This window comes from Cherax quadricarinatus, chromosome 23 (genome assembly GCF_038502225.1).
Source record: "Cherax quadricarinatus isolate ZL_2023a chromosome 23, ASM3850222v1, whole genome shotgun sequence".
Taxonomy (NCBI): domain Eukaryota; kingdom Metazoa; phylum Arthropoda; class Malacostraca; order Decapoda; family Parastacidae; genus Cherax; species Cherax quadricarinatus.
In genome coordinates, this window is record NC_091314.1 from 6,098,012 (window position 1) to 6,113,011 (window position 15,000).

General features: G+C 40.6%; 1 protein-coding gene across 2 annotated transcripts in view; it reads right to left on the reverse strand.

Moving 5' to 3' along the window:
- Nucleotides 1-15,000, reverse strand: part of LOC128685775 (pneumococcal serine-rich repeat protein) — a 132,086-nt gene that overhangs the window by 22,056 nt on the left and 95,030 nt on the right. For both annotated transcript variants that reach the window (XM_070087802.1, XM_070087803.1), the window contains one exon: nucleotides 9,408-9,596. In XM_070087802.1, the coding sequence (XP_069943903.1) occupies nucleotides 9,408-9,596 (189 nt within the window). The remainder of the gene's footprint in view (nucleotides 1-9,407; nucleotides 9,597-15,000) is intronic.

Sequence of the window (15,000 nt, forward strand, 5' to 3'; positions counted from 1 at the left end):
TACGGCCGGTGTGTTGAAAGAAAGAATATATATATATATATATATATATATATATATATATCATATACATTGTAACCCATTCAGGGGTTGCAACAATGTTCACTTTCAACTTTCTACCTTTACACACCCTCCCAAACTCGTCTACTAAACTTTGCAACTTTTCTTTAGAATCTCCCATAAGCACAGTATCATCAGCAGAGAGTAACTATCAACTCCCATTTTGTACTTGATTCCCCATAATGTAATCCCACTCCTCTCCCCAACACCCTAGAATTTACTTCTTTTACAACCCCATCTATAAATATATCAAACAACCATGGTGACATTACACAATCCTGTCTAAGACCTACTTTTACTGGGAAGTAATCTCCCTCTCTCCTACACAACCTAACCTGAGCCTCACTATCCTCATAAAAACTCTTTACAACATTTAGTAACTTACTACCTATTCCATGCACTTGCAGCATCTGCCACATTGCTCCCCTATCCACTGTATCATATGCCTTTTCTAAATCCATAAATGCAATGAAAACTTCCCTACCTTTATCTAAATACTGTTCACATATTTGCTTCACCGTAAACACTTGATCTACACATCCCCTACCCACTAACTCTAAAGCCTCCTTGCTCATCTGCAATCCTCCTCCTCTGTCTTACCTCTAATTCTTTCAATAATAACCCTACCACACACTTTACCTGGTATACTCAGTAAACTTCTTCTTTCAACTCGGTAAACTTATTCCCCTATAATTTTTACAATTTCCTGTCCCCTTTCCTTTTATATAAAGGAACTATACATGCTCTCTGCCAATCCCTAGGTACCTTCCCCTCTTTCATACATTTCTTTCTTTCAACACACCGGCCGTATCCCACCGAGGCGGGGTAGCCCAAAAGGAAAAACAAAAGCTTCTCCTTTTACATTTAGTAATATATACAAGAGAAGGGGTTACTAGCCCCTTGCTCCCGGTATTTTAGTCGCCTCTTACAACACGCATGGCTAACGGAGGAAGAATTCTGTTCCACTTCCCCATGGAAAGAACAGGAAATAAACAAGAACAAGAACTAGTAAGAAAATAGGAGAAAACCCAGAGGGGTGTGTACATATATATATGCTTGTACATGTATGTGTAGTGTGGCCTAAGTGTAAGAAGAAGTAGCAAGACGTACCTGAAATCTTGCACGTTTACGAGACAAAAATGGACACCAGCAATCTTACCATCATGTAAAACAATTACAGGCTTTCGTTTTACACTCACTTGGCAGGACAGTAGTACCTACCTGGGCGGTTGCTGTCTACCAACGTACTACCTAGTTTTCATACATTTATTAAACAAAAATAGAAACCACTCCAACACTATATCCCCCCCTGCTTTTAACATTTCTGTCATGATCCCGTCAGTTCCAGCTGCTTTAACCCCTTTCATTCTATGTAATGCCTCACTCACCTCCCCCACACTCACATCCTGCTCTTCTTCACTCCTAAAAGATGTTATACCTCCCTGACCAGTGCAAGGAATTACCGCTTCCCATTCATCATCGAAATTTAAAAGCTTCTCAAAATATTCCCGCCATCTACCCAGTGCCTCCAGCTCCCCATCAACTAACTCCTCTATTCTGTTCTTAACTGACAAATCCATTCGTTCTCTAGGCTTTCTTAACTTGTTTATCTTACTCCAAATTTTTTTCTTATTTTCAGCAAAATTTCTTGACAGTGCTTCTCCCACTATCATCTGCACTTCTTTTGCACTTTCTCACCACTCTTTTCACCTTTCTTTTACTCTCCATATACTCTGCTTGTCTTATAACACTTTTGCTTTGTAAAAACCTCTCATAAGCTACCTTTTTCTCTTTTATCACGCCCTTTACTTCGTCATTCCACCAATCACTCCTCTTTCCTCCTGCACCCATCCTCCTATAGCCACAAACTTCTGCCCCATTCTAATACTGCATTTTTAAAACTATCCCAACCAGGGCCAGATTAAGAAGTCTCCGGGCCCTAGGCTATTCAGATTGGCGGGGCCCCTTTGAGTTACGGGTAAGCGAAGCGACCCCTTCCAGCTTGGGTGTGGGGGGGGGGGGTCGTTGTGAGCCTGTTTAAGGTCTAATTAAATACATTCTGGCTATTTAGATTAAATTTAATAGGGAAAGTACATCAAGACAACCAAAACCATTTATCAACAGCCATTATAACTATCTTGTTAAATCATGCATTTTAAAGAGAATAATCTCAAGACAGCATAGTATTACTAGATTAGGCTATTAAAGTAGTGACATCATGTACCTATTATATTCAGCATAACCACTACAGCACTATTATTCCCTTTATAAATCACTGACCATTATTGTTATCATTGCATCATGCATAAGACTATCAAATCATATAAACTCAAGAAAGTAAAGAATTGTTTATATTCACAGGCACTTCTTAAATAAACTTTTTTCTGGCTTGTGTGTTTCTGGGGAAATATGTAGTAAATTAATTGATGTTCTACATCACTTCCGTCGCAACTTGAAAACTAAGCATTTGCGACGGAAGTGATGTAGAACATCAATCAATTGAGATCTGTTATTGAAATGATAAAGACTTAAAGACAGGACCAAGTGCTTTTAAAACCTACAAACGGAAGTCAGTTTGCGTTTTTAGGTTTTTCTTTATAGTATTTTTACCAAAAATGCGTCTTTACTGGTCCATGCGTCTTTACTGGTCAAGTAACCCTATCAGGTACCTCCCTTAACATTTAGAGGCAAAAACAAACATTTATCCATACACATCAATGTCTATCAACAACACTTCAGTTAATTTGTCACAGTACAAGTCTAGATAACGTGTAATTACTACAGAAAATTGGAGAGGAATCTCCCATACTCGCAGATTAGCGGGAAAACACAGCTGTTCTGATGTAAACAAAGGCGTGTTGAGTGTTGCCATCTACGGTTAGGTTTATTTATTTTTATTTTATTTCATTATTTTTGTTTTGATTAATTTTTAAAAATCGATTTTACTCTCCAAACACTTGAACTTTTTAGGTAGGGACCCCTTTGCACTTGCACCATGTGCGCAGTCTTGGATGAGCCCCTGAACCCCTTGGACCGCGGGGCCCCCAAATGCGCGGGGCCCTAGGCAAATGCCTAGTTTGCCTATGCGGTAATCCAGCCCTGATCCCAACTCTCTTCAACCTCAGCTCCCCTCCACTACCCATACTTGGAATAGCCCACCTTTCTGCCAATAGTTGCTTATATCTCACCCTAACTTCCTCCTCCCTTAGTTTATACACTTTCACCTCTCTCTTACTTGCTGGTGCCATTTTCCTTTTGTCCCATCTACCTCTTACTGTAACTGTAGCTACATCTGAACAATGATCCGATATATCCATTGTCCCTCAATAAACATGTACATCCTGAAGCCTATCCATCAACCTTTTATCCACCAATACATAATCTAACATACTACTTCCATTATGTGTTATATCATACTTTGTATACTTACTTAACCTCTTTTTCATAAAATATGTATTACTTATTACCAAACCTCTTTCTACACATAGCTCAATTAGAGGCTCCCCATTTTCATTTACCCCTGGCACCCCAGATTTACCCACTCCTCCCTCCACAACATTATTACCCACTTTAGCATTGAGATCCCCAACCACAAGTACTCTCTCACTTGATTCAAAACTCCCCACGCACTCACTCAACATTTCCCAAAAATCTCTCTTTCTCTCTTCCAGAGGCATCGCTAGGGTTGGTGTCACCCGGGGCGGAATCTTTGGTGCCACCCCATAAAATCCAAGGGCAGGGGGATGGGGGGAGTAAACTCCAGTTATGTCACTACTGCATGACCAGTGACTAATGTTTAGCAATGAGAACGTTTAAGGGCCATAAACCTAACAAGAGAATACTTCTCAACTTTATTAATGATAAAATAAATAATTGTAGTAATATTGAGGAAAAACTCAAATACCACTTTGAGTACAGACAACAAATCCTGCATTTATTCACCTTCAACAATGATAAAAAAAAAATGCAATATCAGAGAAACACTAGTTCTGATTTGACCTTGAGTACAGGTAACATTTCAGTGAATTTGATCCGACATTTCGTTACCTTCAATCCTGCAAAATCATCTATCACATCATCAAAATCAATGATTTTCCCTTTATAGGCCTATTTGCACTCTGTAATAATATAACAGGCTATATAGAAACGAAGGATTTTTCTCTTATGTTGCTGCAGCACTGTTTTGTGCATTAGCGTCACCTGCTTTAGAGGCTCTATGGTGTCACCCAGGGCAGCCCCCCCCCCTTACGACGCCACTGCTCTCCTCTACACTTCTCTCTTCTCCAGGTGCATAAACACTTACTATAACCCACTTTTCACATCCAACCCTTAATTTACACCACATAATCCTTGAATTTATACATTTATATTCCCTCTTTTCCTGCCGTAACTTATCCTTCAACAGCATTGCTACTACTTCTTTAATTCTAACTCTACGCATTTGAAACTCCTGACCTAATCCCATTTATTTCTCCCCACCGAAACTCTCCTACCCCCTTCAGCTTTGTTTCACTTAAAGCCAGGACATCCAGCTTCTTCTCATTCATAACAATTACAATCATCCCTTTCTTATCATTTGCACAACATCCATGCACATTCAAACATCCCACTTTGATGTTTTTCTTTTTCTTTTTAGTAAGCTATACGGGAAAAAGGGTTAATAGCCCCTTGTTCCCAGCATTTTAGTAGGCTTTTACAACATGCATGGCTTACGGAGGAAAGATTCTTATTCCACTTCCCCATGGATATAAAATGAAAAGCACTAAGAACAAGAACTTTTTTTTTTTTTTTTTTCAACAAGTCGGCCATCTCCCACCGAGGCAGGGTGACCCAAAAAAGAAAGAAAATACTTTCATCATCATTCAACACTTTCACCACACTCACACATTATCACTGCTTTTGCAGAGGTGCTCAGAATACAACAGTTTAGAAGCATATACGTATAAAGATACACAACATATCCCTCCAAACTGCCAATATCCCAAACCCCTCCTTTAAAGTGCAGGCATTGTACTTCCCATTTCCAGGACTCAAGTCCAACTATATGAAAATAACCGGTTTCCCTGAATCCCTTCACTAAATATTACCCTGCTCACACTCCAACAGATCGTCAGGTCCCAAGTATCATTCGTCTCCATTCACTCCTATCTAACACGCTCATGCACGCTTGCTGGAAGTCCAAGCCCCTAGCCCACAAAACCTCCTTTACCCCCTCTTTCCAACCCTTTCGAGGACGACCCCTACCCCTCCTTCCTTCCCATATAGATTTATATGCTTTCCATGTCATTCTACTTTGATCCATTCTCTCTAAATGACCAAACCACCTCAACATCCCCTCTTCTGCCCTATGACTAATGCTTTTATTAACTCCACACCTTCTCCTAATTTCCACACTCCGAATTTTCTGCATAATATTTACACCACACATTGCCCTTAGACAGGACATCTCCACTGCCTCCAACCGTCTCCTCGCTGCTGCATTTACCACCCAAGCTTCACATCCATATAAGAGTGTTGGTCCTACTATACTTTCATACATTCCCTTCTTTGCCTCCATAGATAACGTTTTTTGACTCCACATATACCTCAACGCACCACTCACCTTTTTTCCCTCATCAATTCTATGATTAACCTCATCCTTCATAAACCCATCCGCCGACACGTCAACTCCCAAGTATCTGAAAACATTCACTTCTTCCATACTCCTCCTCCCCAATTTGATATCCAATTTTTCTTTATCTAAATCATTTGATACCCTCATCACCTTACTCTTTTCTATGTTCACTTTCAACTTTCTACCTTTACACACATTCTCAAACTCATCCACTAACCTTTGCAGTTTTTCTTTAGAATCTCCCATAAGCACAGTATCATCAGCAAAAAGTAACTGTGTCAATTCCCATTTTGAATTTGATTCCCCATAATTTAATCCCACCCCTCTCCCGAACACCTTAGCATTTACTTTTTACAACCCATCTATAAATATATTAAACAACCATGGTGACATTACACATCCCTGTCTAAGACCTACTTTTACCGGGAAGTATTCTCCCTCTCTTCTACATACCCTAACCTAAGCCTCACTATCCTCATAAAAGCTCTTTACAGCATTTAGTAACTTACCACCTATTCCATATACTTGCAACATCTGCCACATTGCTCCTCTATCCACTCTATCATATGCCTTTTCTAAATCCATAAATGCAATAAAAACTTCCCTACCTTTATCTAAATACTGTTCACATATATATGCTTCAATGTAAACACTTGATCTACACATCCCCTACCCACTCTGAAGCCTCCCTGCTCATCCGCAATCCTACATTCTGTCTTGCCTCTAATTCTTTCAATTATAACCCTACCGTATACTTTTCCTGGTATACTCAGTAAACTTATTCCTCTATAATTTTTACAATCTCTTTTGTCCCCTTTCCCTTTATATAAAGGGACTATACATGCTCTCTGCCAATCCCTAGGTACCTTCCCCTCTTTCATACATTTATTAAACAAAAGTACCAACCACTCCAACACTATATCCCCCCCCCCCCTGCTTTTAACATTTCTGTCATGATCCCATCAGTTCCAGCTGCTTTACCCCCTTTCATTCTACGTAATGCCTCACGTACCTCCACCACACTTACATTCTGCTCTTCTTCACTCCTAAAAGATGGTATACCTCCCTGGCCAGTGCATGAAATTACCGCCTCCCTTTTTTCCTCAACATTTAAAAGTTCCTCAAAATATTCTCGCCATCTACCTAATACCTCCCTCTCCCCATCTACTAACTCCCCTACTCTGTTTTTAACTGACAAATCCATACTTTCCCTAGGCTTTCTTAACTTGTTTAACTCACTCCAAAATTTTTTCTTATTATCATTAAAATTTCTTGACAGTGCCTCTCCCACTCTTTCATCTGCTCACCTTTTGCACTCTCTCACCACTCTCTTCACCTTTCTTTTACTCTCCATATACTCTGCTCTTCTTATAACACTTCTGCTTTGTAAAAACCTCTTGTAAGCTACCTTTTTCTCTTTTATCACACCCTTTACTTCATCATTCCACCAATCACTCCTCTTTCCTCCTGCCCCCACCCTCCTATAACCACAAACTTCTGCCCCACATTCTAATACTGCATTTTTAAAACTACTCCAACCCTCTTCACCCCCCCACTACTCATCTTTGCACTAGCCCACCTTTCTGCCAATAGTCGCTTATATCTCGCCCGAACTTCCTACTCCCTTAGTTTATACACTTTCACTTCCCTCTTACTTGTTGTTACCACCTTCCTCTTTTCCCATCTACCTCTTACTCTAACTGTAGCTACAACTAAATAATGATCTGATATATCAGTTGCCCCTCTATAAACATGTACATACTGGAGCCTACCCATCAACCTTTTATCCAGGAATACATAATCTAACAAACTACTTTCATTACGTGCTACATCATACCTTGTATATTTATTTATCCTCTTTTTCATAAAATATGTATTACTTATTACCAAATTTCTTTCTACACATAGCTCAATTAAAGGCTCCCCCATTTACATTTACCCCTGGCACCCCAAATTTACCTACTACTCCCTCCATAACATTTTTACCCACTTTAGCATTGAAATCCCCAACCACCATTACTCTCACACTTGATTCAAAACTCCCCACGCATTCACTCAACATTTCCCAGAATCTCTCTCTCTCTCTCTCTACACTTCTCTCTTCTCCAGGTGCATACACACTTACTATAACCCACTTTTCACATCCAATCTTTATTTTACTCCACATAATCCTTGAATTTATACATTTATAGTCCCTCTTTTCCTGCCATAGCTTATCTTTCAACATTATTGCTACTACTTCTTTAGCTCTAACTATTTGAAACCCCTGACCTAATCCCATTTATTCCTCTCCATTGAAACTCTCCCACCCCCTTCAGCTTTGTTTCACTCAAAGCCAGGACATCCAGTTTCTTCTCATTCATAACATCCACAATCATCTCTTTCTTATCATTTGCACAACATCCACGCACATTCAGACTTCCCACTTTGACAATTTTCTTCTTCTTATTCTTTTTAGTAATCTTTACAGGAAAAGGGGTTACTAGCCCATTGTTCCCGGCATTTTCATTGACTTTTACAACACGCATGGCTTACGGAGGAAAGATTCTTATTCCACTTCCCCATGGATATAAAAGGAAAAGTAATAAGACCAAAAACTATTAAGATAAAATCAAAGAAAACTCAGACGAGTGTGTATAAATAAACGTGTACATGTATGTGTAGTGTGACCTAAGTGTAAGTAGAAGTAGCAAGACATACCTGTAATCTTGCATATTTATGAGACAGACAAGAACTATTAAGATAAAATCAAAGAAAACTCAAATGAGTGTGTACACATAAACATGTATATGTATGTGTAGTGTGACCTAAATGTAAGTGGAAGTAGCAAGATGTACCTGAAATCTTGCATGTTTACGAGACAGAAAAAAGACACCAGCAATCTTACCATCATATAAAACAAATACACGTACAGGCTTCCTTTTTACACTCAGTCGGTAGGACGGTAGTACCTCCCCAAACGGCTGCTGTCTACCAATATACTTAGCAAAACTGGCAAACTAGGACTTGCACTACCTACTAACACTGCAAATCTTCCTTCAAGCAAAATGAATCAGCACCAAAAGTTTGAAGTTGACCAAAATAATCATTATTAACTTAAAAAAATTTTTAAATTTTAAGGGAAAATTGGCCACTACACATACTGATGATAAATCAAACTCTCTTCTAAGATACACTCACTCCCCTCTTCCCTCTCACTTGAGGCAAACCAACCAATAAAAATTCAAAGCACACATTTGATAAATGTAGTATAAATGTTTCCAAAACCTTAAAAGGGACTTATTTAAGCCACTATGTAAAACACATGACAAACCAACTCCATATGTATTCTCAATAAGGAGCTTTCAACTAGTCAAGTACAGAACTTACCACCTGACTATTCCAGAAATGAGAGATGCGCTATAATAAAATAACTAAAGGAACTGCACTTTATATCATAAAGAATGTTTAGAGTAAGAAAAGGATAACATAACACACAATACTCTGGGGAAGTATAAGTACTGTATCACCTAATTAAAAATGTATAAGAAATAATAGGTAATTATGCACACACAGTGGAGATAAAATAGACATGACATCATGAGCATATTTGCATTCATGCAATGACAAATAAGTTTTTACATATGTACATTCTAAATTACACGATTACAATAACATGCCCAAGACAGTGCAGTACTTTAAAAGCTATTTTCAGGTACGCAGTTAATAAAAAACAAACTATAGTGGTTTGGAATACCAGAATTTTCGAAGATGTTCTTGAAAATGAAAGAAAGTTGGTGATGATTCATGAAGTCCTTCAACAAGGAGGCAATATCATCAATTATGACAACCCTCGTGGTATCAAAGTAGTGAGCAATTTCTTTGCCCTTCATCACTAGGATACTGGAAAGTGCATCAGGTGTCGCAATCAGAATTGATGCATTTTCTGAAACAAATTTTTGCACAGAAGTAAAATCAGTAAGACAAGTCACACACATGTACAATATATGTATTAACAGAGTCCCACATTTACAAAAAATAACAAAGCATTTATACATATTCTTTAAAAACCAGATTTATACACCATCCTAATCAACCTTTCTACATCACCAAACCATCTTGACAATCTTTTCTGTTCTCTACATAATATTCAGACTATTCATTTCTTTCCAACACTATTTCTGCTGCTTCCTGCAACCCAACTATGCAACATTTGGAGAACATACTTCAGACAGCAGAAGCATTATAAGAAGAGCAGAGTATATGGTGAGTAAAAGAAAGGTGAAGAGTGGTGAATGTGTATAAAAGGAGAGCAGATGATAGAGTGGGAAAGGCACTGTCAAGAAATTTTGATGACAATAAGAAAAATTTTTGGAGATAAACAATTTAAGAAAGCCTAGGGAACGAATGGATTTATCAGTTAAAAACAGAGTAGGGGAGTTAATAGATGGGGAGATGGAGGCATTGTGTAGATGGCGGGAATATTTTGAGGAACTTTTAAATGTCGACGAAGAAAGGGAGGCGGCAATTTCATGCAATCTTTTAGGAGTAAAAAAGAGCAGGATGTGAGTGTGAGGGAGGTGCATGAGGCATTACGTAGAATGAAAGCCTAGGGAATGAATGAATTTGTCAGTTAAAAACAGAGTAGGGGAGTTAGTAGAAGGGGAGACGGAGGTATTGGATAAATGGCGGGAATATTCTGAGGAACTTTTAAATGTCGACGAAGAAAGGGAGGCGGTAATTCCATGCACTGGCGAGGGAGGTATACCATCTTTTAGGAGTGAAGAAGAGCAGGATGTGAGTGTGGGGGAGGTGCAAGAGGCATTACATAGAATGAAAGGGGATAAAGCAGCTGGAACTGACAGGATCATGACAGAAATGTTAAAAGCAGGGGGGAATATACTGATGGAATGGTTGGTATTTTTGTTTAATAAATGTATGAAAGAGGGGAAGGTACCTAGGGAATGGCAGAGAGCATGTATAATTCCTTTATATAAAGGGAAAGGGGACAAAAGAGATTGTAAAAATTATAGAGGAGTAAGTTTACTGAGTATACCAGGGAAAGTGTATGGTAGGGTTATTATTGAAAGAATTAGAGGCAAGACAGAATGTAGGATTGCAGACGAGCAAAGAGGTTTTAGAGAGGGTAGGGGATGTGTAGATCAAGTGTTTACATTGAAGCATATATTTATTTTTTTTTATTATCACACCGGCCGATTCCCACCAAGGCAGGGTGGCCCGAAAAAGAAAAACTTTCACCATCATTCACTCCATCACTGTCTTGCCAGAAGGGTGCTTTACACTACAGTTTTTAAACTGCAACATTAACACCCCTCCTTCAGAGTGCAGGCACTGTACTTCCCATCTCCAGGACTCAAGTCCGGCCTGCCGGTTTCCCTGAATCCCTTCATAAATGTTACTTTGCTCACACTCCAACAGCACGTCAAGTATTAAAAACCATTTGTCTCCATTCACTCCTATCAAACACGCTCAAGCATGCCTGCTGGAAGTCCAAGCCCCTCGCACACAAAACCTCCTTTACCCCCTCCCTCCAACCCTTCCTAGGCCGACCCCTACCCCGCCTTCCTTCCACTACAGACTGATACACTCTTGAAGTCATTCTGTTTCGCTCCATTCTCTCTACATGTCCGAACCACCTCAACAACCCTTCCTCAGCCCTCTGGACAACAGTTTTGGTAATCCCGCATATATGTGAACAGTATTTAGATGAAGGAAGGGAAGTTTTCACTGCATTTATGGATTTAGAAAAGGCACATGATAGAGTGGATAGGGGAGCAATGTGACAGATGTTGCAAGTACAAGTACCATCCGACTTATGACCGAGCTTGGTTCCGACCAAATGGTTCTAAGTGCAAATGGACGCAAGTCGAACCTTTGAAAATTGCCGACATACTGGGTAAGGCACAATGTCAAACTTTTGCTATATAAACTACCTACATAGTACTGTAATGTACAATCATTATTTCATTCTTTTTATCACAATTTACTTCTATTGATATATTTTAATCATTTATGTACTATATATTATGAATACATGGTAGTGAACTGTATTGTAAATTTTACATCTAACACAGTATCATATGTTCTTGTTATCTTCAAGTATTGTTGACACAGTGGAATGGGAGAAGACCACCGGTAGTGTCATCCTGACAGAATGTCCTATAACCTATGCCTTAAGAGAAACAACTCTGGAACATGTGTAATAATACGTATTCAGTTGGCTGGTTAGCAGGCAGGCAGGCAGGCAGGCAGGCTGGCCGACTGGGTGGGTTAGTGGAGGGGAAGGGTCAGTGGGTGGTTGGTTGGCTGCCTGCCTGACTATCTCTGTTCTCTCTCTCTTGTTCTCTCTCTCTCTCGTTCTCTCTCTCTCTCGCTCTCTCTCTCGTTCTCTCTCTCGTTCTCTCTTCGTTTCTCTCGTTTCTCGTTTTCTCGTTTTCTCTCTCGCTTTTCTCTCTCGTTTTTCTCTCGTTTCTCTCGTTTTCTCTCTCTCTCGTTTCTTCTCTCTCTCTCTCTTCTTTCTTTCTCGTCGCTTTCTCTCTCTCTTTTCTTCGTTCTCTCGTTTTCTCGTTTTCTCTCGTTTCTTCTCTCGTTCTCTCTCTCTCGCTTCTCTCTCGTTTCTCTCTGCTCTCTCGTTTTCTTCTCTCTATTCTCTCTCTCTTCTCTCGTTCTCTCTTCTCTCTCCCTGCTTTCTCTCTCGTTCTCTCTCTCTCTCATCTCTCTCTCTCGTTCTCTCGGTCTCTCTCTCGTTTCTCTCTCTCTCTCTCGTTCTCTTCTCTCTCTTGTTCTCTCTCTCTTCTCTCTCGTTTTCTCTCTCTCTCTTCGTTCTCTCTCTCTCTCTTCTCTCTCTCTCATTCTCGTTTCTCTCTCCTCTTCTCATTCTCTCTCTCTGTTTTCTCTCTCGTTCTCTCCTCTCTCATCTCTCTCTCTGCTTTTCTCTCTCTCTCTTCGTTTCTTCTCTCTCTCTAGATTTCCTCTCTCTCTCGTTTTCTCTCTCTCTCTCTCTCGTTTCTCTCTCTCCGTTTCTCTCTCTCGTTCTCTCTCTCTCGTTCTCTCTCTCTCTCGTTCTCTCTCTCTCGTTCTCTCTCTCTCGTTCTCTCTCTCTCTCGTTCTCTCTCTCTCTCGTTCTCTCTCGTTCTCTCTCTCTGTCTCTCTCTCTCTCTCTCGCTCTCTCTTTTTTTTTTTTACACAGGGTTTGACAAGGTTAAGGATCCCTAGCTTTATTGACAGCTATATTACAGGTTAAGGATTCCTAACTTTATTGGCAAGCTAAGAGCTGTTACCTACATCAGCTCATTTGAAAGCATTTTTGTTATGAGACATACAGGTACGGGACAGGATGAAGTTGGAGCCATCTGTGGGCCAGCATTTTCATTTGATCAACTGACTATCTCGTTGACATCATTATCCTGTACGAATGTGTTCCATACTCGAGTCATCCTGGGTATGTATGATCTCAGATGGAGTGATGTTCTGGAGAAGGGTACAGCCAGAGTGAAGTTGCTGCTTTCTGCCCGTCTTGTGGCATAAAAGCTTGTTTCACGCTGTCCTCGAAGTGGATCCAAGTGTGGTATTTTGACAATATTGGCCTTGTACATAACAGTAAGGCCACCCACATCCCTCCTATGTTGAAGGCTCTGCTGAAATGACAGATCTATCCAGGATGGGTCCAGGCGAGAGATGAGGCGTCTTGCTCTGTTCTCTACTCTGTCAAGCAGTCGCAGATGCGATGGGGGCAGGCAAACCAAAAAAGTGGAGCATACTCAGGAATGCTGGCAGTGCTTGTGCCTCGTGCAGGATCTTGCAACCCCTACTGTCAAGCAGATGGGAGATACGGCAAGTGCTGTAAGCTTCCTGGCTGCCTTGTTTGCAAGATTTACAACATGGTTCTTCATGGTTAGTTTGGAGTCAAATTTCACCCCAAGGATATCAACTTCTTCTCCAGGTGCCAACATCCTCCCATTCATCCTTACTACTGCACCAGCATTACCATCATGGTGCCTAGAGACGATCATCATTTGCGTTTTCTCAGGTGCAAATGTTACTTGCCATCTATTTCCCCAAGCTGATATAGCTCTCAGCTGGTGATTGATGTAGCTTAGAGCAGCTGGCATTTCTTCTCTTGGATAAGTGAATGTCAGTGTACAGTCGTCTGCATATGCATGTGATTCTGGGATGAGATGAAGGTCGTTGAAGTAGACATTCCATAACAATGGACCCAGCACGCTTCCTTGTGGAACACTTGCCCCAATAGGATGTCTTGCTGATTCCGTTCCACTGAGAACTACACTTAGAGATCTACCATGAAGGTAATCACTGAGGAGACATAGCATAGAGCCTGCAATTCCCAGTGCTTGAAGTTTTGCTAAGAGGCCCTGGTGCCACACCCGGTCGAAAGCGCCAGCAATGTCCAGTGCTACCACACAGCTGACTTTGGATTCATCCAATGACTGGTGCCACTTAGTGGAGAGGTTTAACAAGAGATCAGCAGCAGAGTAACCTTTCCTGAAGCCATATTGACGATCACAAAGTAGTGAGTGGTAGTCAAAAAACTCTGTCATTTGTCTTGAGATTATTGTCTCAAGGATCTTATCAGAGATTGACAGGAGTGACACTGGTCTGCAGTTGCTGATTTCTGCTCTGCTCTTCTTTTTGTGAACAGGGACTACATTTGCCTCTTTCCATAGAGAGGGCAATTTACACTGTACTAGGCAGTGCTGAAAGATGCGAGTTGGAGGTGCTGCTAGCTGGTCTACACATCTTCTCAACAATCTTGGGCTCAACTTGTCTGGGCCCACAGCCTTTTCTTGGTCAAGCGATTTAAGTAGGAAATGCACCTCCTCCTGCCTTATTGTCACCACTGACAGTTTTGACACAGTTCTTGCAGCTAGCCAAGGAGGGTCCCTTGCTGGATCAGGAACTTGCATTTTGGTAGCAAAGTGTTCAGCAAAGAGGTCCGCCTTCTCTTGACTACTAGTAGAGGTGGTCCCATCCTGTCGATTTAGAGGTGGAATAAGTTCATCAGGCAGATAACCTTGTCTGTCCTTGACCAGGGACCACCAGGTTTTGGAGCCTACCCTACCTCATGTTAACTTTCTTTTAGTGTCCACCTCCCATTTAGCAATGGCCCACTTTTGAACATCACCCATATGCCTACAGGCTTGCATGTGCAAGTTCCTGTTATAGGTGGTAGGATGTCTCTTATACCTTCGCCATGCTTTGTACTTAGCAGTAGCAGCCTCTCTACAACGAAAGCCAAACCAAGGCTGATCTGTAGGCTTCGTCACATATTGCCGGTGAGGAATGTGTTCTTGTTGTAGATTAAGGATGTG